Consider the following 24,842-nt stretch of genomic DNA (forward strand, 5'->3'; position numbering starts at 1 on the left):
TTTTGTAAACTTGGCCTTCACACATGGGGTATGTGAATGTAGGCGAGGAGGGGCGTGGCATCATACTCCATTCATTTGGGCTGAGCACAAATGATTGTTAGCATATTATATTATTCGTTTTGGTTGGTACTACTCTCTTCGAAACACAAATGTTTCTTTGCACATAATTAGTTTTAGAGCAATCTGAGCGGTTTAAAATTTGGGGGAGATAAAATTGAGTCCTCAAAATAAATTTGCGTTTTAACAGATACATAAACATTGTGCGTGATGACGGTGGTAAATTTGTTTTACTGCCTGATGTTCGTATTCATATGACCATTATTTTCTAATCGTCTGCCATGATCAAGAGAACGCTTTAAAAAGATGAAAAAACTTCCAATGAAATCATCAGTGCACTGATCGATATGTCGAGTTGTCTTATATACACCAGTTCTTTTCAGCGACACCTCAACTCATTGCTTTGTTATTTCTCATAACGGTGTAACTGCAAACCTTGCTAGATTTCATCTCTATCCGTGCACAATTTCAAATCGTACATGGCATTTCAACACTTTGATGGTAAAGTGTGAGGACGGAGTTTCGAACCTGCATCATATAACAAAGAGCTGGGAGGCGATTTTTCTTTTGTATTACAGAATTGCTATGCTCAAAACATTTCCAGATTTTTGTTTGAAGGATTCTCTTTTATGAATCGATTAAGAAAAGACAAGAAATCCCAATTGAAAAGCACTTCGACAGAGTGGCAATTTTGCTGTACACAGAAAATCAAGATGCCAACCGGCCAATAATTCTCAAAATTATCGGATCGCTTCAACCTCTTTCCCAAGATCCAGCAATTTGATTTTTTCCCGTAGCTAATTAAAGCATAAATTCAATCACCTTCTGAAATGCAACTTGACATTTATCATAAACTTATAACTTTCTTGTTTTATTATGAACGTCTCAGAATACATTCTTCCTTCCTGTCATCCGAAGCCACTGCGCCTTCCAATCCGCAGCACTGCATGCGCGATTGTTTTTAGGTTTGCCCGTCAAATCAGTTCGCACTTCGCCAGCTCTCGTCGGTATTTGTCTTACGGGCAACCACGGTCTAATTTTTCATTCCAGAATTTCAGTAATTTCTTGCTGGAGCAGCGTGGAATTCACCGGTATACGCGGGGTTTCTTGCCAAACATTCCCGCCGAGCGCTGACCGCGTCGATCAAATAATTATGAGTCCGAGACTCTATAAGAGAGAAAAAAATGGTAATCATTAAAGTTGCATATTGGGCTTGCATGAAGTTTAAATGGACAAGAAGTCATTGCTGCCTATCTATTCAGTGGGGTGATTTTATGTATAGATAAACTTCGAAGCGGCCTTTTTGAAAAATGGTGGACACTATAAATAATGGCATTGCACCGTTTGGTTTGGGTGGATGTGATCAGATTTACCGAATCATTCAGATTTTCCAGTCATTTTGATGACAACGACACCATCAGTCAATCCCGCCCTCGTCATCTTTCGTGAATTTTGTCTTCGCATCCGAAAACAAATGTCATCTGAGGTTTAGAATAATAAATGAAATGCATTGTTTGAACTGTCAGTCAACATGACAAGAAAAGCATTTGCATGCGTCTCTTTCAGCTCCAAGTCTTAGCGGGTAGGCCTACTGTCTAAGTTTCTGTTAAAGGCAATTAACAGGTAATTACTCAAAATAATTATTAGCATAAAACCTACCTTGGTAATGAGTAATGGGGAGCTGTTGATAGTATAAAACATTGTGAGACGTTGATTTCGAGACCTCAGATTTCGAATTTGAGGTCTCGAAATCAAGCATCTGAAAGCACACTACTTCGTGTGACAAGGTGTTTTACTTTGATTGCTATCTCGCAACTTCGACGACCGATTGAGCTCAAATTTTCACAAGTTTGTTATTTTATGCAAATGTTGAGATACACCAAGTGAGAAGACTGGTCTTTGACAATTACTAAACGTGTCTAGTACCTTTAAGGGTCATTCTTCTCTTTGCAAACTTTGACCACTATGCCAACATACGGTGCTCAGTATGTGACATGGTGGACACCCCCCCCCCCCCCCTTATTGTGCCTTCATTGTGTTCTGCGAATCACAGGAATTCTTTGGAGGATTTGTAAGCAAGACTTCTTAACAGAGAAAAATGGTTCGTTAAAGACATTGGACACTATTGGTAGTTGTCAAAGACCAGTCTTCTCACTTGCTGTATCTACACATATATGCAGAAAATAACAAAACTGTGAAAATTTGAGCTCAATCGGTCATCGAAGTTGCGAGATAATAATGGAAGAAAAAACACCCTGTTGTCACACGAGGTTGTGTGCTTTCAGATGCTTGATTTCGAGACTTCAGATTCTAAATCTGAGGTCTCGAAATCAAGTTCGTGGAAAATTACTTCTTTCTCGAAAACTACTTTACTTCAGAGGAAGCCGTTTCTCACAATGGTTTATACCATCAACCTCTCCCCATTACTCGTCACCAAGAAAGGTTTTATGCTAATAATTATTTTGAGTAATTACCAATAGTGTCTACTGCCTTCAAATAAAGTACTATTTGGACCTACAAAATGTGCACACGTTCGAGCATGGTATACAAACTGTGGTAAATGTCACTAAAAACCCTTCACTTGCTACAAAATAGAACTTCATTATAGGCCACCTTGGTCATTTCGTTCCAGCATTTTCAAACAATGGCGGCACTGAATATTTCCCGGACCACAATATTCCCAAGTAACTGATTTTGATTCATAACATTTTTTTGTTTGTTCAATCTTCAGATCTGTGTTGTCCATAAACTTTGAATGTGGGTTATTTCTCTAACCCATTCAGTTGCTTATGATCAATTTACATTTAGTTCGGCTCTCCACGAGTGTGACATATCATTTGAACCAAAAAAGAATGTTGCATTGTTGTGAAGCCTTCACGACGTTAATGTGCAGTCTAAGTCATTTTAATACAGGATGGAGTATTTCATGCGATATGTTTTGATGTGACAATGTGGCAATCCCATCAGAACACCGCTTGATACAGATGGCCTGTTATGTTTGTACTTCGCTAATGCTCTGGGTAGGTCGTCAGGCGACACGGCTTTGACTCACCATGCTCTGCTGTGGATGATGATGATGATGATGAGTAAAACAGATGATCAAGTTAAAGTGAAGGTGTGACATTGAGAATGTTTACAAAAATAATGTTGTACCAGTTCGCGCGTCCTTTTCAAATCTTAGAAGTCGCTTACGGATGAAGCGTAATCTAAAACATTTTGTAAATATTGTACATGCTCAGTCACAGCGTATTTATTAAAACATTTCCAACAACTACCTAAATTAAAATTGCCATTCATTGATTTTTTTTTAAACTGACACAACCCACACAAACAGAAACTCCAACACCCATAAATTCCGACTTGTACAACAAATTATGAACTTGACTCTTTAAACATAGTCAGAGTTTGTTTACGTTTTAGACTGCGGAGTCTAAATTTCCCATCTTATGTTGAGGAAAAAATTGTCAACAACGAGACAAAAGATGAAGGAAGAACAAGAGCCGATAGTGGGATGAAAGTCTCATGACGACGGCAGGGCCAAGAGGGCAGTAATGTGATTTATACTCTAATGGTACAGGGATGCCATTTGATTTCACATGTTGGTGATTTCAGCTGGCCTTATTTGGTATCTATATTCTACACAGCATTGTGTTTCAGCTATGGGTTTATGTTCCCGGATGAAATTTCAATCTATGCTGATCCTGCACGTTTATATTCCAGTTGAAAATGTAACGTAACAAGTTTATAGGATAGAAAAGACGTATTCCATGCGAACGGACTGCGTTAATAAAAACAAACAATGATTGCTTGCATATTGGATATCAGGGTTTTTAAATGCATACTAATTGTGTTGAGATATTATGATCGCATGCCATGTTTTGATAATCACTTGCTGGTCAGGTATCACACAGTGATATAGGCGGATTTGAAATATTAATGATCTTGTGGAAATACTTTTGATGTTGCCTTTCCTTGTTCTTTGCTTATAGGCTATAGTTGTTATAGCTGATGATATCGGTACTGACGAAGTAGGCCCATCCGTCGTTGTCGGTGTGTTATGCTGATTTGATTTTGTTGTGTTGATGTTGTTGTTTACGGTGGTTTGTGGGCCTTTTTGTTTTTTAAACCTTAAATGCGTTGTTGCTGTTCTTATGAGTTTTTTTATGGTTTTTTTTATGTATAAAGCGGTTTTTTTCCTGCTTCAAATTCCTAAAACACTTTAAACTTCAAGAAATTATTGACAAACGAAATGAGTCCCAGCGGTACACTAATTATAGTAAGATAACATGTAGCTTACGCTGGAGTCGATAATTGGACACAAGCCACAGATTCGGTGCCTCCGCTTTGCACGAATTCCTTTGAATAAATAGTCAGAGATTCTTCGCATTTCATAGAACTATACTAAACTCTATAAGACATTTATAAGGGCTGTATATCAGAAGGATGCCGTGGAAGAGCACACACTGTCATTAAAGTATTTTGAAACCTTTTGTAGGATCAAGTTTTTGGCCATGGTATAAATCCCTACTCACTGTGAATGAAGATGTGTATGCTTCAGCTGCATTGGTCGTAAAGTCTTAAGAAAAAGGGAAAATCACAGCAATGCTTTCTGGAGAGTTGCGTAAATCCGTTGTACATTCTAAAAATGATGTTTTCATCTCAGTGAGACGAAACCAAATTCGTGAAATTGTTCCACTCAATTCTCAAAAACTACAGCTCGGCAAATATTACTTGAAGTGAAGCTTTCTATCTTTAAACCAATGTAATTGACATGTGGAAATGTTGTGTATTGTGTCCCACAAAAAAAAGACCCAAACCCTTTAAAGCATCCAGCATGATGGCACGCGACCCCCTATATGCACCATGTTAAACGGCCTATAGCGATGATGACAGCATCCGTATGGCCATCATTCAGTTGACATTTTCTGAGACATCTCAACGGACTCTTAAAACGAGGTTTCTTCGTTTGCGCGAGATGACCTGAATAGTTCCCCCCCCCCTTATAGGTGTACGTTCTGAAATGTTAACAACTTTTGTCTGGGGTTAGGAGTGAAGCGATTGTAATCCTCTATCAGTCAGTATGTACTGGTCCAGACATTGGGTCAGCGTTATCTAGTGTAAAGTCTGCTTTGTGGTATGTTGCTAGCAAATTCCTCGTTATATCCGTTGAGATTTGGCTATGGTAGCGATTATAGACTAAAGCCCATGTTCATATATACTTCCTGCAAATGCGAACGCTTGTTCGAATTTTGACGTCACAAATTCGCAACGAACAAGAGTTGATACTTGGGCAACTCATGCGAAACATTTGCAGCGAAAATCGGGCTTAAGCCGGGCTTCAGTCATTTTTGAAAATACGTACCGCTTTAGCATTTCAGGCAAACATTTTTAAGGGAAGTTTCCACCATGGCCATGTGCAGTTATACGTTATCTGAAAATCTGTGAACATAGTCTAACAATGCCGTGTGCATGCCCGCCCTTTAACTCTAAACCAATAAACGTTTTCATTGTCAAAATCACTCGCAGTGCATGGCATTTAGCAATAGACCATTCTTGACATTGTTCCTGACATTACCATTTCATGGAATAATTATTTCTGAAAGCTTGATACCCAATACATGGTCATGGTCATTGCAATGCACAGTATGTACTCATCATGAAATTATGAGTTTGATGTTTCAAGACCTAAATCGGTCTGAATATGGAGGGGGTTCGGTATGACTGAAGAATGCACAGGATGGTTGACATTAAAAACGTAGAATAGCCCACGGCTTTCACGTCATTCCCGTATCTCTCGGGTAACATTCCAAGTTGATGGTTATAGCTATATAATGTGCCCGCTAAGAGGCTATAGTCAAAGTAATGTTATTTCAGATTGCCCGCTCGCAGTTTATACCCCAGTTAACTGAACGATGTAATGGTCAATTATTGTCGAGACTGCAATGATAGTTAATGGTTATAAATGGAGGTGAAATATCTTTCAAAATACAGACTATTAGGCGTTAAAGAGACGCTTCGACGAAAGACATCGCAACAAACTGGGGTGTTATATTGACACTATGGGTTTTCACATTATTATACAAAGGAAGAATCACAATTTACACTAAAGGTTGTTAAAATAAAAACATTTTCTGCAAGAACTGTTCCATTTGTCTTAAAATCATGATGTTAATTTGGATTCTCTGTTACGCAATTGTCATAATAATGTTTTTACTGAAAACTATGAATAGCATAATGAACGAAACATTTGCTTTTGCGAAAATCTACCTCTCATAGAATTGTTTGAATATAATTACTTGACTGCATTATCACAGTTTTGTATAATGATGACATAGACAATACAATCAAGACACAAAGAGCTTACACTACCAACGAAGTTTAATGTATTTACACGTTTCGTGACAATTATTATTTTACACTTACACTGTGAAATACAACACTGTGTAGTTTTACAGAAACATCGTAACATATTCAAGATTTATGTCAAGTTGTATTTACACCAACGCCAAACTTTTGTTGTCATGCAAATAACAATTATTTTGCAGCTATTTAATATCAATATCAGTACAATATTTCTACAAATAAGTTAAATTCAAACAATTATTTTGCTCATTATTTCCTGTTCGTTGTACATTATTCACATCGAAATAAATAAATAAATAAATAAATAAATAAATAAATAAATAAATAGTTTCAGTTACACGTCATTGGCCAATCAAAAACGTCCACGTATTTCTAAAGCTGAGCTACATCAAACGTGTGTTCATTGGCTGATGAAATTTCCCAGCATGGTAGCTTTATAATTAAACACAACGATCACATGCATTGTGCAGACTGAAAAGGAAACTAGACTACTAAAATGCATTAAACACCATAAGCAATAACGGTGGCGCCTATAATTTAAGGGTACAATTACTTTTCGTAAGACGTGAATTGTATCCTCATTCCATGTTGAAATTTATATTTATTTAGACATTAAAAATATTCTTTTATCAATACTTAAGTCTAAAAATAAGTCAATTAAGCAAATAAAACAAATATCAACGATCAAAGATTGGTCAAGTACAAACACAAAACATGATTTATGCAAATCCTCTGAATGAAGAGGAAATAAATGTTTCCCCTTGATTTTCTTGTAATACTCACAACTGCTTTACCTTCCTTTCTCTGCACAGCCTTTTTAAACATTGTTAACATTATTTTATGCAAATAATTTTTGCTTTAGCTCATATATTTTTTAAGAAGATACATAACTATCTGAATCAAGGTTTATATAAATAAACTGAAGGCATATTTATTGACGGATTACAGTGCTCACAAATCGTTTATTGAGTGCGACAAAATGCACGGAGAGAGTTTCGCGTCACACCACTCAAGCGGTAAATAAAGCTCATTCCGTGAGTTTTGAGTAAATGACATTGACTATATAGGACCCAATTTCATGGAGCTGCTTAAGCAGAAAATCTTGCTTAACAATTGTCTGCTAAGCAGAAATGAGCAGGATACCAGCCACAAACTGTACATGTGACATGGTAGTTTGGCCTTTTCTGGTAAGCATAATGATTTTGTGCTTAGCTACTTTCTGTGCTTAAGCAGCTCTATGAAATTTGGACAGGGGCTCGATTTCACAAAGCACAACAACCATCATCATCATCGTCATTACATGGCCCCTCATCACTGTGTGATGATTTGATTCTCTGACATAGCATCAAGTTTCCATGAAGATGAGTTGTCAGTATCACATGTATAATGTGTATTGCTCCATCACATCTTGCTTAGATATAGCAATTAAGATCAACTCAGATCACTCAATCTCTTTTTGAAATCGAGCACAGAGTAAAAAGAAGCGCACACTTAACTTTCATTATACCACGCCCCTTGAACAGTATAGCAACTTCTCTTTGATTCAGTGATAAACCTATTGAGTTTTGACCCATGGAATACCACTCTTTCTGTCCATAGCATATCCAATGCCTTTCACCACCCGTGCCGTGGCTAATTTTGCAAATTGCTTGACCGACATAATGTCTTCTCGAAACTTCGGCTCCGTCTCTGCTGCCCACCGACATGTTTTGGAATTCGGCGCACGAATCTAAGATTTCTAATGGGCCATGAGCACAATATTCTTAACCGAATATAGGCTAGAGGAAATAGAATTAAGTTCTGTAAACTGCTTAAACCCATCAATTCACCTTTGGTATAAATGCAAAGAAAGGGTTAATGACCTGACATTTCAACCCTTAAAGCAGAGTATTTCTTGAGAGAGACTCTTTGACTCTGCTAGGGTCGAATCGTCAGCACAGTAACCCAATACAAGTAGACCTGTAGTGGATCAAATGCGCATGTGAAGTTGGGAGTTAAAAGTATGGCTCCTTTAACAGTACGACAGTCGGTACAGGGAACAGTATACAGGGAACCTTACCACAACGACCACACTGTGGCATGGGACATTTTCGAAACAATAGCTTGGGCTTGAGTTTGTTTTTAGGCTCCGTAAGTTATTTAGGAAACTTGCGCTCTCCTTACGGGACTTCAGTCAGACAGACGGAGCCCTAGCGTGAGCCCAAGCCCAAACCGTAGTTTCGAAAAGAGCCATGGATCTATCTAGTTCTGTTTGATGAACATTTCAACTGAGGAATAATAATACAAGTAGGAAGGAATTACTATCTAATCATTTCAAAGAAAGAACTTTCTATTTTGTCGTACTCTACAAAACTTCACATCGCATTCCAATGTAATGACCGTGTGTTGAACATTACAGTGACTAATTCTCATTTTGTGAGATCTGCAGCCGATTTCACGAAACTCTAGGATTAATCCTAACTCGAGTTAGGACGAGTAACCCGTCCTAACTTAGGATGGGTTCAATGCGTCCTACGTATTTGGATGCGGGACTCAACTCGTCCTAAGTCCTGAGATTAATCCTAAGTTAAGAAGAGTTTGGTGAAATCGACGGCTGGGCCCAATTTCATCTTAAGCACGAAAGGTAGCTCAGCATCAAAATGTTAATGCTTCCCAGAATAAGGTTACCAGTTAAATTACCATTTCAAACGTATACAAATTTTGACTGGTATCCTGCTCATTTCTGCTAAGCAGACATTTGTTAAGCAATAATTATTAAAGCAGTTCTATTAAGCCCAAATCACAGTCACTGATTGACACCTTCCATAATGTTATGCTAATTTGTTTATGGTATCGCAAGAGGCAAACCATGCGCCACAGTCATTGTGTCCCTTGTCATGAATTGAAAGTAAAGATGGCTTTATTTTCGAGGGTTTAATTTATCCCGTTTCAAAAGGTGCATGCTCGTTTTTGTTCATGGATCTGTGACACACGCTTTGCCTAATAAGACGGAAATTATTATTATAGACGAAGTCAACTGAAACGCCTTTACTTTAATGTGCCGGATGGGCACAGAAACACATCCAACCTCTTTAGTGTACATAAAACTTAACTCATGAAGTTTCGACGCTTCCACGTGCTTTTAGTGGAGCTACATGCACATGTGTTGCTCTTCCATCACAAAACTCATTCCAGATCTAGTTGGCTATGGTATCTGAAGCACTGTATAAGCTTACAGAGTAAATATTCCACGACGAGATCCACATTCTTCATTCACGGCTAGAATAATTGCGTATTCAGTTCGAGCACCGCGTGCTTGTTGGCCCTCCGTTAATGATGAACTTTTACGGGAATTTCACGACCGGGATGATGATTTGACAGTTGGAGATGAGGGGTTGAGATTCGGTTGACTGTGTGCTTAAGGACCGCACTGGTCAGCATGCCATTCCATTACGGGTTGGTGGTATTGCTGGCCGGCATTTTTGTCTCGGTGTCGAGTTCCCATCTTGCGCATTGAAGGGTTTGGATCATGTTAGAAATGTGACATGTAGAAATTCACGCTATAAATATCTCAATGACGTATTTAGGTTGCGTTTCCAGGCTTAGTAGGCCTTTACAGTTTAGATTGCATAATTCGTTATGTTCACATAAAATGGCGGCATTATGCACTGGGCTGAAAAGAGATGTGACTCAATTTTAGCATAATTTTATGATTTATAACCACCTCTAGTTTTTGTTAAATAGTTTGAAATTTCCCTTATTGTGGGTTTAAAAATCTCTCATTATATGGCCATAATATACAGTCTGATAAAGATGTTGGCGCAATAGACTGGAAGTCTCGCGCGTATTTTGAACATCGGAACCCGAAGTGTGCAAGTTTGTATCATTCATGCGTGGAAGCAATGAACCTGTGGCTGATTTCACAAAGAGTTACTATACTGTGAATCCTTCTTAATTGTTAAGCAAATTTGATGTCTAAATTTAAACGGTGATCATTAATCTTTAGTGCTTTGTTAAATCGTGCCCTGTGATCAAAGTAGTCCCAAGAATGTTCGGATACGCGCAAAACTTGCACGGTCTATTGCGATTGGCAACTTGTTTTTGAACCCTGTAAAATATTTTATAGTTACACAAACAAAACAAAAAGTTTCACGCTTACATTCTGATTCATTGACTGCACAGTAGTTGCCTAAGATTCCAAATTAATCCTTTTTCATTTTCTATACGAGTCTGCGTCACTCGTCATCTCCTCAACAAAGTACGTACGCTTTCCACCTCCCGGGGACATTTTGCTTCCATCGATGGTGATCGGGATAAATCTTTCCCGGTTGCTCTCGGCTGGCACTCGGGGTACCTCCACGGTCAGCACTCTGCTTTCAGAGAGCGAGCACTTGACGAGGCTGATGTCGACATCCTCGGGCAGTGTGTACTGACGGTAGTACTCACGTTGGACGTATCCCGAGGCCGTGTTGCCCTCTCTCTGCTCGGCATGCACAGTCAACTTGTTGTCCTTCACTTTGACTTCAATATCCTCCGGACGATACTGGCTCACATCCAGGGTCACCATGAACCGATGCTCGTCACATTCGACCCGGCTACTCTGGCGGGCCGGCTCCGGTGCTTCCAGCGGTGGTGGACTCACGAGCTTCGTCGTGATGACCGGTTTTTGCACCTGCGACTCGAAGGGCGACGAGTTGTTGACCGTCACCGGTGATGTCACATAGTAGCCTTGGTAAAGGGTGGGTGTGGTCGGGGCAGTGGGCTGGACGCTCACCTCCACCCGGCGGCCAGATGATGTCCGCTGGGTAGCTGATGTCACGGTGGTCTGTTGTGGGCCAGCGGTGCTGGAGTAAATCTGCCGTTTGATCATCGGTTGCTGGTGCGAAGCAGAGACAGGTAAATTAGATGAGACAATAATGGGAATCGAGCCTCTGTCACCACCGCCCGAAATACTGTACTCAACACGGGGATGGGATAAAGGAATCTTGATCTCAATGTTCATTCCAGCCATGGCTGCACTAGATTTCCCCCTTCGGTGTTTCGACGACAGCTACTGTCAAAAGCTACAGCATGTATCCAGAACTATATCAATGGGTACGTTCCTGTGTTGATGATGAGGCTCGTAGTGTGTTGCATATCCACAATATAGGCATATACGACTGGTACACAGCAAGCACGGTACACTCACGAATCTCATAGAGGCATTACTGCGATGATTTGCGTCACTGTCTACACCATATCTTGATGTGAACGTTAAGTATGCAGTGCGGAGGAGGAGGGATGCAACTGCTTTTATCAAACTTCAAAAAGTCAGCAGCCCGGTAATCAAACACCAGACCCCGCGGTATGTGCTCCCGTCTTGCCCCGCCCGATGTTGCGAAGAAGTCCTCTGTGTAAGAAATCACTTGGCAGCTCCGCGTGACTACTCAGCCTCCCGCGGACTCAAACCAGCAGAGAGAGAAATGTCGAAATGCAATACTCTTGCGATGCCCAGCCCCTACAAATACCAGACCGTCGAGAGGGGAAATGCAGATGGAGAAAATAATAATAATAATGCTGACTCGTGGCTCTTGACTCCATTCAGTCAAAGTCTGCTCGGTGTTTAGTCAATGGAAGAGGGAATCACATTCCAACATGTTCTGATGTAGGCGGGGCGTATAATATACTGACGTCGTGTCCAATGGCACGTCTGCGTTTAAAGGCACTGGACACTATTAGTAATAACTCAATATAACAGCATACAAACTTAATTGGTATTGAGCAACGGAGAGCTGTTGATATTATAACACATTGTGAGAAACGACTCCCTCTGAAGTAACGTATAGTTTTTGAGAAAGAGGTATAATTTCTCACTAAAACAAGACTTCAGCTGAAGCCTTTTATTTCCAAACCTGTGAACGCACACAAATTTGTACAACAAGGGTGTTTTTTCTTTCATAATTGTCTTGCAACTTCGATGACCATTATTCAGCCCAAACTGTCACAGGCTTGGTACTTTTTGCATGTGTTGAGATACACCAACATGATGAGAGAATACTGGTCTTTGACTTACCAAGCGTGTCCAGTGCCTTCAAACGGCTATACTCTTCGTTAGCTGGGTCGTACTTTATCACTGTGTATGTTGTTTTCTTAATGATAGGAATATTGCTGTCATTCAATAAGCTACTGCCCTTGGATTAAGAATGTTTAAAAACTGCAAATCTATCACAAAGGACGCACGGTCGCCGCAAGATTGTCAGATGTACACGAAACACTGTGTACACAACTTCCAACCCTAAAAAATATCAAATCAAATCGCAAGGCTACCCATGTATAGTAGATAGACCTACGTCTGAAAAACTAATGTAGCACTTTCGTTTGAGGTGTTTGTGCAAAAAAGTGAACGGTTGATTATGCAGAAGTCAACTGCACTAATATAGGCATAAATTCATGCGCCAAGCTGATTATCATAATTTATAGCCACTCAAAATCTTTTGAATGAGAACTTTTTTCTACAACTAAAGGCAGTGGACACTATTGGTAATTACTCAAAATAATTATAAGCATGAAACCTTTTTTGGTAACGAGTAATGGGGAGAGGTTGATGGTACAAAACATTGTGAGAAACAGCTCACTCTGAAGTGACGTAGTTTTCGAGAAAGGAGTAATTTTCCAAGAATTTGATTTCGAGACCTCAGATTTAGAATTTGAGGTTTCGAAATCAAGCATCTGAAAGCACACAAAACTTCGTGTGACAAGGGTGTTTTTCCTTCTATATTATCTCGCAAGCTCGATAACCGATTGAGCTCAAATTTTCACAGCTTTGTTATTTTATGCATTTGTTGAGATACACCAACTGTGAAGACTAGTCTTTGACAATAACCAATAGTGTCCAGTGTCTTTAACAGACTGGTAATTACAACAACGTTTCACAACCTTTTGGCTCTGCTTCAACTTAGGAGTTGATACATTTAGGCTGAATTGATATGTTTGGCTTTGGAATGGGAGGAAAGCCTCTTCGTAAAACATTCCATGATTCTACCTTTAATAATCTTCTGTGTACTATAAATATTGCAGAATTGCAATCGCATGTTTAGCAATAAAATTCAGTCAACCCAACGTTTGTAAAAACCTCTGATGTAGATCCCTGCTGCCATCGTTTTACCATCCTGGTATGAGTGGCAGGACAGACTATAAAAGACTAGAACAAAATTATAGCCAGTACGATGATGGGAAGTAACTGACTGATCAGACTTGATTTCAAGTCTGAGATCGCGGTTATTCCTCTGCATCAGCCACAAAAAAAAAAACGCACAAAAATATCTTATAAATATGCGCCCCAACTGTGATCGTAAGGCTAATGACTGGGGTTATCTACAGGAGGGCGCTATTTCAGGCAATAATGTATTGACTATCAAGACCACGATCGCAGACTTGAAAGCCAAGTCTACTGAGTGAGATGGGGGGGACAACGTCGAGGCCGACTGTTGCGTGCAAGATGATGAGTAGGCGGCAGAGACTTCGAGATTAAAGGGGCAACGTAGACCAGGAAGCATTCCCTTACATGGAAAGCTTGTCGATGTACGTCTGAAGAGAAGACATGGTTCAAGCCCGCCCACACTCCACGAGGAGCGGATGTTCTTCCATCCTATACAAGCACTTCTTGTTAATTCCTGCTTTCAATAAAAGGCCCTATACTATTTCCTATACTATTTCCTAGCACTTTTATAGAAACTTATTTTAACAACATGAGATAGTTCAGTTTTGTATGTTTTGTGACCAATGTCTATAACAAGGCACGAGGATCCTATGTCGTAGTCCTCACGCGTTGGTACCCCGAGTAAGAGCTAGAATAAACCACGGTAACCCCCCCCCCCCCCATTGGGAAAAACATGGACATGAGGAATGATGATTCAAAAGAGGGCGCCATCAGGAGAAGTTTGTACCATGGATTGTACGTCAGTGTACCAAAGATTAAAGCGTGCTCGATACTCTTCGGTTTGACAATCATATTGGGTGCGTTCGTTTAGCTTCCCTGGGTCGACCCCGGTGTGTGGCGGTTTTTTTTTCCCAGGACGAACGTGTGCAGATAATTACCCACGTTCGTCCTGGACAAAAACCCCGCCACACACCGGGGTCGACCCAGGAAAGCTCAACGAACGCACCCATAGAGTTTGCCGTCCACTTGGGGGGGGGGGGGGGGGAAATCTCCTATATCGAACTCTATGTGTTTACTTTTTGTTAGCGTCTCTTACATGAAGACCTACCGTGGATTTTCGTCCGATGTTGGTTTGGACAATAAATTAAATCATAGTACAATTGTACAAATATCACGGAGGAAGATAATACGCGAAAGTACTTGAAAGCAAACAGGCTGTCAAGAGAGGGCGATATTCCATTGTTTGTCGTTTTCCTGTTGGCTTTATTTTCGGCTACTTCAGTTTACAATTATACTTCTCTGTTTCAGAACTTCTCCCATGTACAACTACTACAATCTTGACCACCGAGTAACCTTCACAATATTTTTCTTTCTCAAACCGACCATCATTGCCCAAGACCAGTTCAACGTATACCCCCCCCCCCCCCCCCCCTTCATTCGACCCCAACCTTGGTCCATTTTCTTGGTCCATGTCCATGGGTCGAGAAAAAGACAACGGGAAATGTTTTTGTTGCAAACAATCTCCCGTTATATTCTTTCCTGAATGGGTAATAAACTAAGTCGATGTGTGTGTATAGACGGTCAAGCAATACCAAGGGCTTTGTGTAGAATCATGGTAGAATAGGGTCATCGAACCGTACCGTCCAAACACTCAAAGCCAGCGGGTGAAACTCTGCGCCCGCACCGGTGACACCGACCGTACCGGTGTTACATTCGAACTCTCGTTTTTTTTATGCACACACAATACACACACACCGCCATGTGCAACCCTCTCACTGGCACTCGTTTGTAGTCATCGATCTCATTGTTTCCTAATACACAACGATTAAACTATACCGCGCGAACCAGCGACTGCCAGCTGATGCCATCTTGCCAAATTACCCACGTTGCCTCGCTTTGCGCAGTCGCACAGTAAACCACGACGACATCGCAGCAATGGAGTCGTACCAGAATGCACAACAGTACCCGCAGTACAACTATCCTCAGGTAAATTTCTCTCTTTTTTGTAGCACAATTTAGCACACCCTGTCGGGATTAAATTGAGGTACTTATTTTGGTTATTTATTTTTCTTTGCAGGAAATGACTGCGGACACGGTACAGCGTACGCTGTGAGTATATTTCCCACCATTGAACTTTACGTGTTAAAACTCTCATTTTGTAAATTTCACACTTTACTTTTTTGGCCACAAACTTTCTCAGCCTTAAATTTGTACACGTTAATGTCACACTTCCACAATAGCTCTGCAATTGATTTTCGAAAAGATTGCTTTGTCTTGTGTGTATATTCGTGTGTAATTTAGAGTCTTTACTTGTTTATTGTTTACTAAATACTATCAGTCATTCACTTCAGTCATTCAATTTCATTCAAGCATGTCAAGACTGGTTTCTTTGGCTTGACATTGATGATTGATGTTGAGTTGACAGTGACAGCATGTATGTTGATGATGTGAATAATAATTGATTTGTAATCATGTTGAAATGCAAAACCTATTTTCTAATAAACCAGTTGTTCAAGGGTGGCAGATGCATCTTTTAATTAACACAGGCCTACTCCTACATCTAAATTCTAATAAGCAAACCTTGAACATGAATTTAATAACTGAGGCCCTGAGCTGTGCAAATTGTCCCTGACCCACGGTTTTACAGGCGCATAAAAAAATAAAATAAACTTAGACAGTTGTTCGTAGTACACATTCATCACAATGTGAATTGATACATGATGAATGTCTGTTAAAGCAGAGTTTAATTAAAATCAAGCTCTATATCATTTGATGCACCATGCCAACGAATCCATGCATTTGCATGTCCTTCCAAAACTCGAAATGTGTGTTAATTGGCTAAAACATCTTAAAACACTTCATCAGCTAGTTTCAGTCATTGTCGCATCGTTATTGCTGCCACTTTGGGCTAGCTAATTTTTCAAAATGTTAAAACTATATATAAATTGGTTAATGGGTCAGCTTCCGAACTTAAACCACGTTCATTTAGATATTTCTGTGGTGTAGAGTCAATGGCATACAACAAAGCCTTGATCTGCAAATGTCATAATTAACTTGATTGAAGCAGAAATGGGAATTTTCCACCCCAACTTAAAAATCGTCCCAAATATAGTTTGGACTGGTCCCAACTGGAGCTAAGTTTGAGCGTCCCAACTATGTTGGGATTTCAGTTGGCCTAGACCACAGTATCACATTTTGCACTTGCACTAGTTCGTTGGCCCAGTATCGTGGCTAAGAGCGGTTAAGAGCATCAAATTCAAGTTCTGGTGCTAAGTCACAGGAGTGTGGGTTCGAATCCCTGTCGTGACACTTGTGTCCTTGAGCAAGATACTTTACTATAATTGCTTCTCTTCACCCAGGGGTAAATGGGTACCTGTGAGGGTAGAGGTTGATATTGTGTATGAAAAAGCCACAAGCGCCTTACAGGCAGCTCAGGGGTGTATACTCCCATGGGAGCTGAGAAACATTACAGGGATGTTATTGGCCCCATGACCAGGGCACTAATGTAAAGAGCATTGATACGGTTATTGTGAAATGAGTTAATATACAAATTTGTTATTATTATTATTATGTCTATAAACATCACTGCATTGTAACATCTGGTAGGTCCTGGGTGTGGAGGGGGGAACCAACCAAGGCATGCAAGTAATTTAAGCCATTTGCGAGTTAGATTTTATTATAACACACCTCTTGCTTGTTTGGTATTCTGGTTGGCTGAAACACGGGAGTAGTACCCGGGCAGGCACTAGTCTTTGAAAATAGTGCTGGTTACAGCGCCCTCTCTTGACTTGAACCGTGATCAGCAACTACAAAACTTCCTTTCTTTTTCAGATTTCTGTTCTTGTTTCACATTTAAGACCGAGGTGTCTAAAAAAACCACATATTGACTGGCATTTGATAACAAGTGTGTACGTCTATTCTCCCTTGGGCCTGTGAAGTGACCATAATTGGGGCCTGTCCCTCTTCTAGTCACTCAAAGTTCCTCGGGGGGGAATAGACGTACACTAGTTACCTCATTGCCAGTCAATATACATGTACAACGTGTGTATAAAATTGTCTGGTACAATGACGTGCTTGATCACTTGGTTACCACTTAAATTTAAATTCATATAGAGACATTTACTACAAAATGTCACATCATTTGGGGCAAGCTTTTGCGTAGTTACATTTGTGGAAGTGTCGTGGCCGAGCGGTTAAGAGCACCGAATTATCCCCAGCCGTGACACTGTGTCCTTGAGCAAAACACTTAACCATTGCTTCGTCCTTCGGATGGGCAAAAAGCCGTTGGTCCCATGTGTTTAGGCCTGGGCGAATAATTCGAATATCCGGTTAATGGCGAATAGGTTTTCCTATCCGTAACCGCGAATGCCTTTTTTTTCTTAACCGGATATCCGCATAGGGCGCGAATAGCTATTTATAAACCGGATAGTTCTGTAATTACAACCAAGTAACCGGATATTCTTTAATATCCGAATATCCGCGGACGTCGGGCGACAACTGACATGAATGTTTTGTCTGAATCCTAATGAAACTTCTATTAAGACAGCATAAAACAGCATAAATTAAGTATTTAACTATGCTCACCTCCGTGAAGAGTCAAAACAATGACATTTCTGACGTAATTTGTTCAAAGATTACAAAAGTTTTCCTTCACGTAGAGTCATCCACGATCAAAAGAAAAAGCAAATCGCCATCTTTAAATTAGATCCGGTCATTTTTATGAATGAACCGAGTGACACTGTCTAAAACTAATATCAATCCGCCCAGAAGATCTCATTCACGAACGAACAGCGCCCTCTAGCGACAAAAAAAAATTTTTTTCTAAATATTTTTTTATTTTTATTTTTTTTATAGCGCCCTCTAGCGGCGAAAAAAACTATTCGAATATCCGGTTTATTTCGGATAGTTGGCCAGCGGTATCCGAATAACAAAATTTCACTATTCGCCCAGCACTACATGTGTTGTGTAACGCATGTAAAAGAACCCAGTGCACTTTTTGAAAAGAGAAGTGGTTCGCCCCGGTGTTCCTGGTTGTGGCTGCTTAATGCGCCTTAGCACCTTGTAAACCCTTATTAGGTGCTAAATAATTGGGTCTCAGAATTCATCACTGCAATTACCTATCTTTCTGAAAGTTTGTATATACTCAGCGCCTTGAGTACCTTGTTTGGTAGATACGTGCGCTATATAAGACTTCGATATTATATAGGAACGGTGATGACACAGAACTTTCTGAATCGCACAATGGTACCAGAGTTTGCTCATCTGGAGGTTGTGATGCAAAAGCTTCCCCCAAGCCATTTGATATAGTCTGAGGAATTCACATGTGAGCAGTAGGCCTTACTTGTGACTAAGCAAGTCCTTGTACCAGACACTATTCAAATCCAACTCGCAAATGGCTTATTTACAGCAACTTTCTCTTATATAAATAGCAATGTGTAGGCCCTACGCCAAATCGCATCTTTGCAAAACTTTTCCATCGACTTTACCAGGTTGTTACTGTCCTTTGCAAACTGAATACAGCCTTGCCCTCTCAAAGATGAAATTCTAGGCCCGAGGGATATGATTTAGAGTTGTCCAAACGGATTGAAAGTGGTAACGATGTAAGTTGGCAGGATGTGAGTTGACTTGTTTACACTCTAACTGCAATCACAGCAGTCATAACAGTGTATAATCCCCAGTCAGTGGTCCTTGTGGGAAATCAAAAACTTATTTGTAAAGTATGCCCTACCTCATTCTGCTTATAGTGAAGCCAAGCAGGATTTATGTTTGAAGATAATACGAGCAAGGAGGTTCATGTAAGGAACTCTTTCTTTACAGGCGTGATTTTTTAAAATTTTTCTATTTTTCAGGATGTTTTCAAAATTTCCTTAATTGCCTTTAAATTTTCTTGAAAAGAAGTGAAGCAATCACCAAAGGGAGAATGAAATAGTCCACATTTAGACCATGGGATGATCGCTAGAATTGTTCAAAACCGTAGTCCCCACTTTTGGACCACGCGATTTTGTATGTAGGTATGAATAAAATACAGAACATCCATTTCTTGCTGTTGCTTGGCGAAAATCCTGCACCGTATCCCGAAAAGAAACAATTACGGCGACAAATAGTGATCTAAAAATCCTCGGACGCCTGCGATGTGGGTGACGTCATTCGAAGCATTATCGTGTTTCAATCCCACACTGTACCGTTATAACATACAGTGTAATTCTTCAAACCCCTGAATAAAAGGATGCCGATTTACAGGCTCGTTCGACAAAATTATAAGTTATTACACAAGCGCGAGTGGAAATACAAACAAAATAGTGCGCCTGCGTCCCATAACTCGGCCGCGCGTGTGATAATAAAAATTTAACACACGCACATCGTAGCAACGAAAAACAAATGGCAACTTGAACTTGATGTTCAATGAATAAAAATCATGGGTTTTTGTTGTAGGCCTTTGCATGTAATCCGACAGAAAAGGGGAAAATTTACTTCGTTCACATTAAACACTTGGAAAAGGTTCTTTCACTGCCTTGAACAATAGTCCCAGTGATTACAGAAGTTGTCAAAAAATACTGTTTTTGACCTAAAATGACCCAAAAATTGGTCTGTTCACAAACTGTGCAGTTTTAGAGCTTAGCAATAACCAAATTCGGATTCAGTACCATTGAAAACCCTTGTGCGTCAAATTTCATGCGGTCCAGAGATGGGGACCACGAAACCCCCAAAATAGGCCCCTTTTCAATACCCATCCCATGGTCTAATTGTGCTTCAACCTGTTGTTTTGTGTATCTGGTGATGCACAGAGTCTGTTAAGTTTTCGAATTGTACCGTCTGGAGACTTCTGGGTCTAGAATAAGGGGGAACGCAGGCCAGCACGATTTTTGACATTGGTCAATTGTCATATTTTTTATTAGCATGATGATGGGATGTTGGGGCTTCTTGCATTGCCATTGATCCTGGTGTTAGTAGCCATTTTGCTCTGTAAATATCTAGGCCCAATTTCATAAAGCCTGTAAGCAAAACAAATTTTGCTTAACAGAAACTGACTATCAGCCAGAAGTTTCATGAGGTTATGACTGGTGCCCCACCCATTTTTTGCTTAGCATACAAACTTGCTAGGCCTTTTAGAAACACTATTTTCTTCTCAACAGCCTTATGAAATTGGACCCTGAATTTGATCATCATTAAAGTCATGTAGAGCAGTATCTGCTGCTTAATATACGCCTCTCTTAATATTTATGCATGAGTATGTCTAACCCACTATGGGACCATAGGCACAGCCACTGCAAGTGGTGGTGGACGTGCGCCTTTGGCCTCATTTTGGGTGAGAATGATGACGTCATGCATGAATATTAAGAGAGGCCTATATGACTCGAACTTGTCACAGGTCATGCTCGGTAGTCTAGAAGTACATGTAAGACCTCTGTTCTAGAATGGATGGTCGTAGTTCGATCCCACCCGAGAACATGTAGTGTGTCTTTGATTTGGTAAAGCACTGTGTGTTTTATGCAGCTCACACAGTGTGGGTAAAATTGTCCATGTTGCTGATTGTAGTTTTAAAAGTGAAGAACAACCAACTTTGAAACTATAATTTCTCAAAGTTTTGTTTTTGTTTATTCTACAGGTACGTTGGAAACCTCAGTAGACAGGTCACAGAAGAGCTTTTATTTGGTATCTTCTCTGAATTAGGAAGTACAACATGTAAGATGATGAACGAAGTAAGTAGTGTAAGTAACGAAACCCTGGATTGGTTCTCAATTTCTCTGAATATTTGCATTGTGGAGTTGTAAGTGTGCTATCCTTTTTTTGTTCTCATTAAATAATAGTAATACTAATATAACTTCTTAGTTCTTATCAGTGTTGTAGCTATACCACTTAGACCAATTTCAGCGGTGGCCTCTAAATCCAATTTAGTCCACCAAGGGGGAATTCAACAAAATTATTCATGGTTAGATAGGGGCACTCATTTCTGAACTGCAATCTGGGGGAATTCTGTGCTGGGCATAGTGTATTTTTTGCTTAGACTGCTTGGTGAAATTTTTTAGTTCTGGGCAGGAACGCACAGCACCACCCATCCGGCAACGCCCACTGTGGCTACAACGCGCTTGTTCTTATAAACACACTTTATTAAACCTGCGGGCGTCTCAAAGCGGTTGTTATTACTTTCTACAAGGTACTGTATGTAGAGCAATGTTCAAAATACAAGACCCATTTATTTACAAAGCACCATCCAATGGGAGACGTTTGGGACGCTTGGTGGCAGCAGACCTACCGGGTAAAATCCAATGTTCTGGGTAATGTGCGCGTGCTCAGAACTATGTAAACAATGGAAATTTACCTGGTAAGTCTGCTGCCACCTATACCATAACAAAGTCTCCCATTGTTAACAAGGTGCTGCATCTGCAATCTGCAGCCAATCAAATCAGAAAACACTAGGGTAAACCCCTTCTCTAAAAGAAAATCGGTCATGGTCATTACTTTTGTGAATTATGCTGCAATTAAAAATTCACGTCGGTTGTGGGTACGAGGCCCACATGTTAAAGACACTGGACACTATTGGTAATTGTCAAAGACTAGCCTTCACAGTTGGTGTATCTCAACATATGCATGAAATAACAATCCTGTGAACATTTAAGCTCAATCGGTCATCGAAATTGCGAGATACTAATGAAAGAAAAAAACACCCTTGTCACACGAAGTTGTGTACATTTAGATGGTTGATTTCGAGACCTCAAGTTCTAAATCTGAGGTCTCGAAATCAAATTTGTGGAAAATTACTTCTTTCTCAAAAACTATGGCACTTCAGAGGGAGTCGTTTCTCACAATGTTTTATACCATCAACCTCTCCCCATTACTGGTCACCAAGAAAGGTTTTATGCAAATAATTATTTTGAGTAATTACCAATAGTGTCCACTGCCTTTAAATAAATATTTGATAAGATCAACTCGCTCAAGCTTGTAAGAATTTGTTGTCTGTTGCACAGGTAAACCGGTACATCCTATCATGTATTTGTACACAAATAATGGTGTGTACAATGCAGGAGAATGGACGAGAAAGTGTAGATTCGTGGATAGAATGTACGAGCTGTCAGAAGGAGCACCATAGACCTTATCTCAAATACTCAGTACATGCGATAGGCTTGGAATGAGGTGCATGCTGGTCTAGCTAATGACCAAGTGTGATCGCTAGCATACACCTCATTCAGCAGATTGCGCTTGTGCATTGGGTATTTGCGAATAGGTCTATGCCATTAAGTTGAATATAAGCTTTCATGTCGAAAACAATCAATCTTCTTTCAATTTAGCTTGAATTTTTGAAGTTAATACCTAATGGTTCTGAAAGTAGACAACTATTGATCACTTCATTGATTGATGTGCCAAACACTATCTATAGGAGTGGATCTACACACGCGTCACATGTGTATAAAGTACTGTTCATGAAAATGTCCAATTGGCTTCATGCTGCCAAAACCCCCAAAATCTTCTAAAGGCTGGGAGAGAGTTTTGACAATGCCAATCTGCTAATCTCATAGACAAATTGTGACTGATCTCACATACATGTATTATATGTTGTCAATACACTGAAGAAAACAATACACAAAATTCAGGTCTCTTATAATCAGAGTGAAATTGATCCTGTACTCTACTTCCTGATGGCTGTTATGTTTACCCGAATTACAATAGTATGTTTGTTGTATCAGAGCTTACATGTATTTTGATAGATCCAAATCAGGATGTCCTGAATGTTTTTAATGAAGATAACATTGAATAGTGCTTTACTCACTAATAATGCATGTTGTGATGTAGCATTTGCTGAACACACCCGGCTGTCAGACAAACATTCCACTACTTACATGTACGTACAGGATCATTGGCATACTAAACCCAGGCCCGTTTGCTTCGTTTTTGGAAGGGCAAGGGCACCAAAGTATTTTCTCCTTGGCAAAAGGTATCCTATAAAGTGCAAATTTCTATCGGAGCATTTCAAGGGCACCAACGCAATGACCAGTCGTCTTCGTTGCCGTGCATGAAGTATCATGTCTGTAAACATCACCGCCTGTACTAGCCCTGGCGGCCTTACACTTTCGTATTGTACTACAGTGACGTCCTGGACATCAGGGTACATTTCTGGGGCGGAAAATTTTCACAGCTTCATAACTCAAATCTTACCTGCAAGAAAGCACCAATTTCAACAGATTCACATACCATGGCAGCATATGTTTTTCTGCGGTGGGTTTTGATCGTAAGTTATTCTTCACAAATCCGTCATTTTCATGAAATAATGCAGCTCCCAACATTAAGGAATTCCCATTTTTGTTCGTACTCTCACAGTCTGCCGTGTGTACGCAAGACGCACGACGCGCAAATTTTGAAGTGTGTTGCGTGTTAACGCTGTGCAGTCAAGATACGGTGACCAAGAATTAATGCGCCTAAGCTTGCATCATGCGCCCTACATGCGAATGTAGATGCAGACGCACGACAACAGACAACACTGTGAGAAAACGATCAAAACGGGAATTTTTTAACGTTGGGAGCTGCATTATTTCACGAAAATGACGGATTTGTGAGGAAAATATGAGGACCAAAACCCACCGCAGAAAAATGTATGCCGCCATGGAATGTGAATCTGTTGAAATTAGTGGCTCGTTGCAGGTAAGATTTGAGTTATGAAACTTTGAAATTTTTCCGCCCCAGAAACGGGCCTTAATAGTTAGGACTCTGTATCTGTGTACAGAGGGAAAGTCCTATATAGGGCTACGCCTGTACTAGCCTTTAGTAAAGGCGCATGCGGCATCCCTGGATGTCACTCACAAAAAAGAACTGCTAGAGCTCGACGAATATTAAAGGGAATTGAGTCAAATAGCATCAAGAAAGTCAATTTTGGCGAACATGTACCAGTGAAATTTGATGCCGTGTCAGAGATCCAGGTACTGAGTTGTCCATAGCATTATCGCGGAGTGCCACTGTGAATTGTTTTTAAATGCACCGTTAAACTTGCCAACACACCTTTGCTTTTATACACCCAAACCTTCACCATACATGTAGTTCGGACCATTTAATGTGGCAAAGAGAGCAAACACCCTCAAACTGTCTACCGAAAGTAAAGATAGCACTTACATAAATGTAAAGCACAGAAAAATCCCTTTATTTTGTATCGCAAATCCATACTTTGGTTATCATTTCCTTGTAAAAACATTCTGAAATATTGTTGTTTTTAAATGCAGTCCCATACTTTAGATCGTTAGGCCTACATGTAGATCATTTCCTTGTTAAAATAACAACATGAAATCTTGTTTCGAGTTCACAGCTCGCCCGAATACGA

General features: G+C 40.1%; 2 protein-coding genes across 4 annotated transcripts in view; one reads left to right on the forward strand and one right to left on the reverse strand.

The window, feature by feature from the left end:
• Positions 1–6,219: 6,219 nt before the first annotated feature.
• On the reverse strand, positions 6,220–11,831 carry LOC139940962 (uncharacterized). Its single transcript, XM_071937366.1, has 2 exons — positions 10,559–11,831; positions 6,220–10,072 (listed from the first exon to the last, which is right to left on the reverse strand). Exon 1 carries the CDS (start codon positions 11,408–11,410, stop codon positions 10,613–10,615), a length of 798 nt encoding a protein of 265 aa, XP_071793467.1. The 5' UTR covers positions 11,411–11,831; the 3' UTR covers positions 6,220–10,072; positions 10,559–10,612.
• Positions 11,832–15,408: 3,577 nt separating this feature from the next.
• The window catches only part of LOC139940567 (nucleolysin TIAR-like), a 151,699-nt gene continuing 142,265 nt past the window's right edge, over positions 15,409–24,842 (forward strand). The window contains exons 1-3 of one of the 3 annotated variants that reach the window (XM_071936874.1): positions 15,409–15,523; positions 15,615–15,646; positions 21,144–21,246. In XM_071936874.1, the coding sequence (XP_071792975.1) occupies positions 15,473–15,523; positions 15,615–15,646; positions 21,144–21,246 (186 nt within the window). In that variant the 5' untranslated portion in view covers positions 15,409–15,472. The remainder of the gene's footprint in view (positions 15,524–15,614; positions 15,647–21,143; positions 21,247–24,842) is intronic. The other 2 variants (XM_071936873.1, XM_071936875.1) reach the window with 2 other exon arrangements.

Source organism: Asterias amurensis, chromosome 8 (assembly GCF_032118995.1).
Source record: "Asterias amurensis chromosome 8, ASM3211899v1".
Taxonomy (NCBI): Eukaryota; Metazoa; Echinodermata; class Asteroidea; order Forcipulatida; family Asteriidae; genus Asterias; species Asterias amurensis.

Coding starts and splice junctions, on each gene's coding strand:
- LOC139940962 (XM_071937366.1), bottom strand. CDS start 11,410: ATGGCTGGAATGAACATTGAGATCAAGATTCCTTTATCCCATCCCCGT.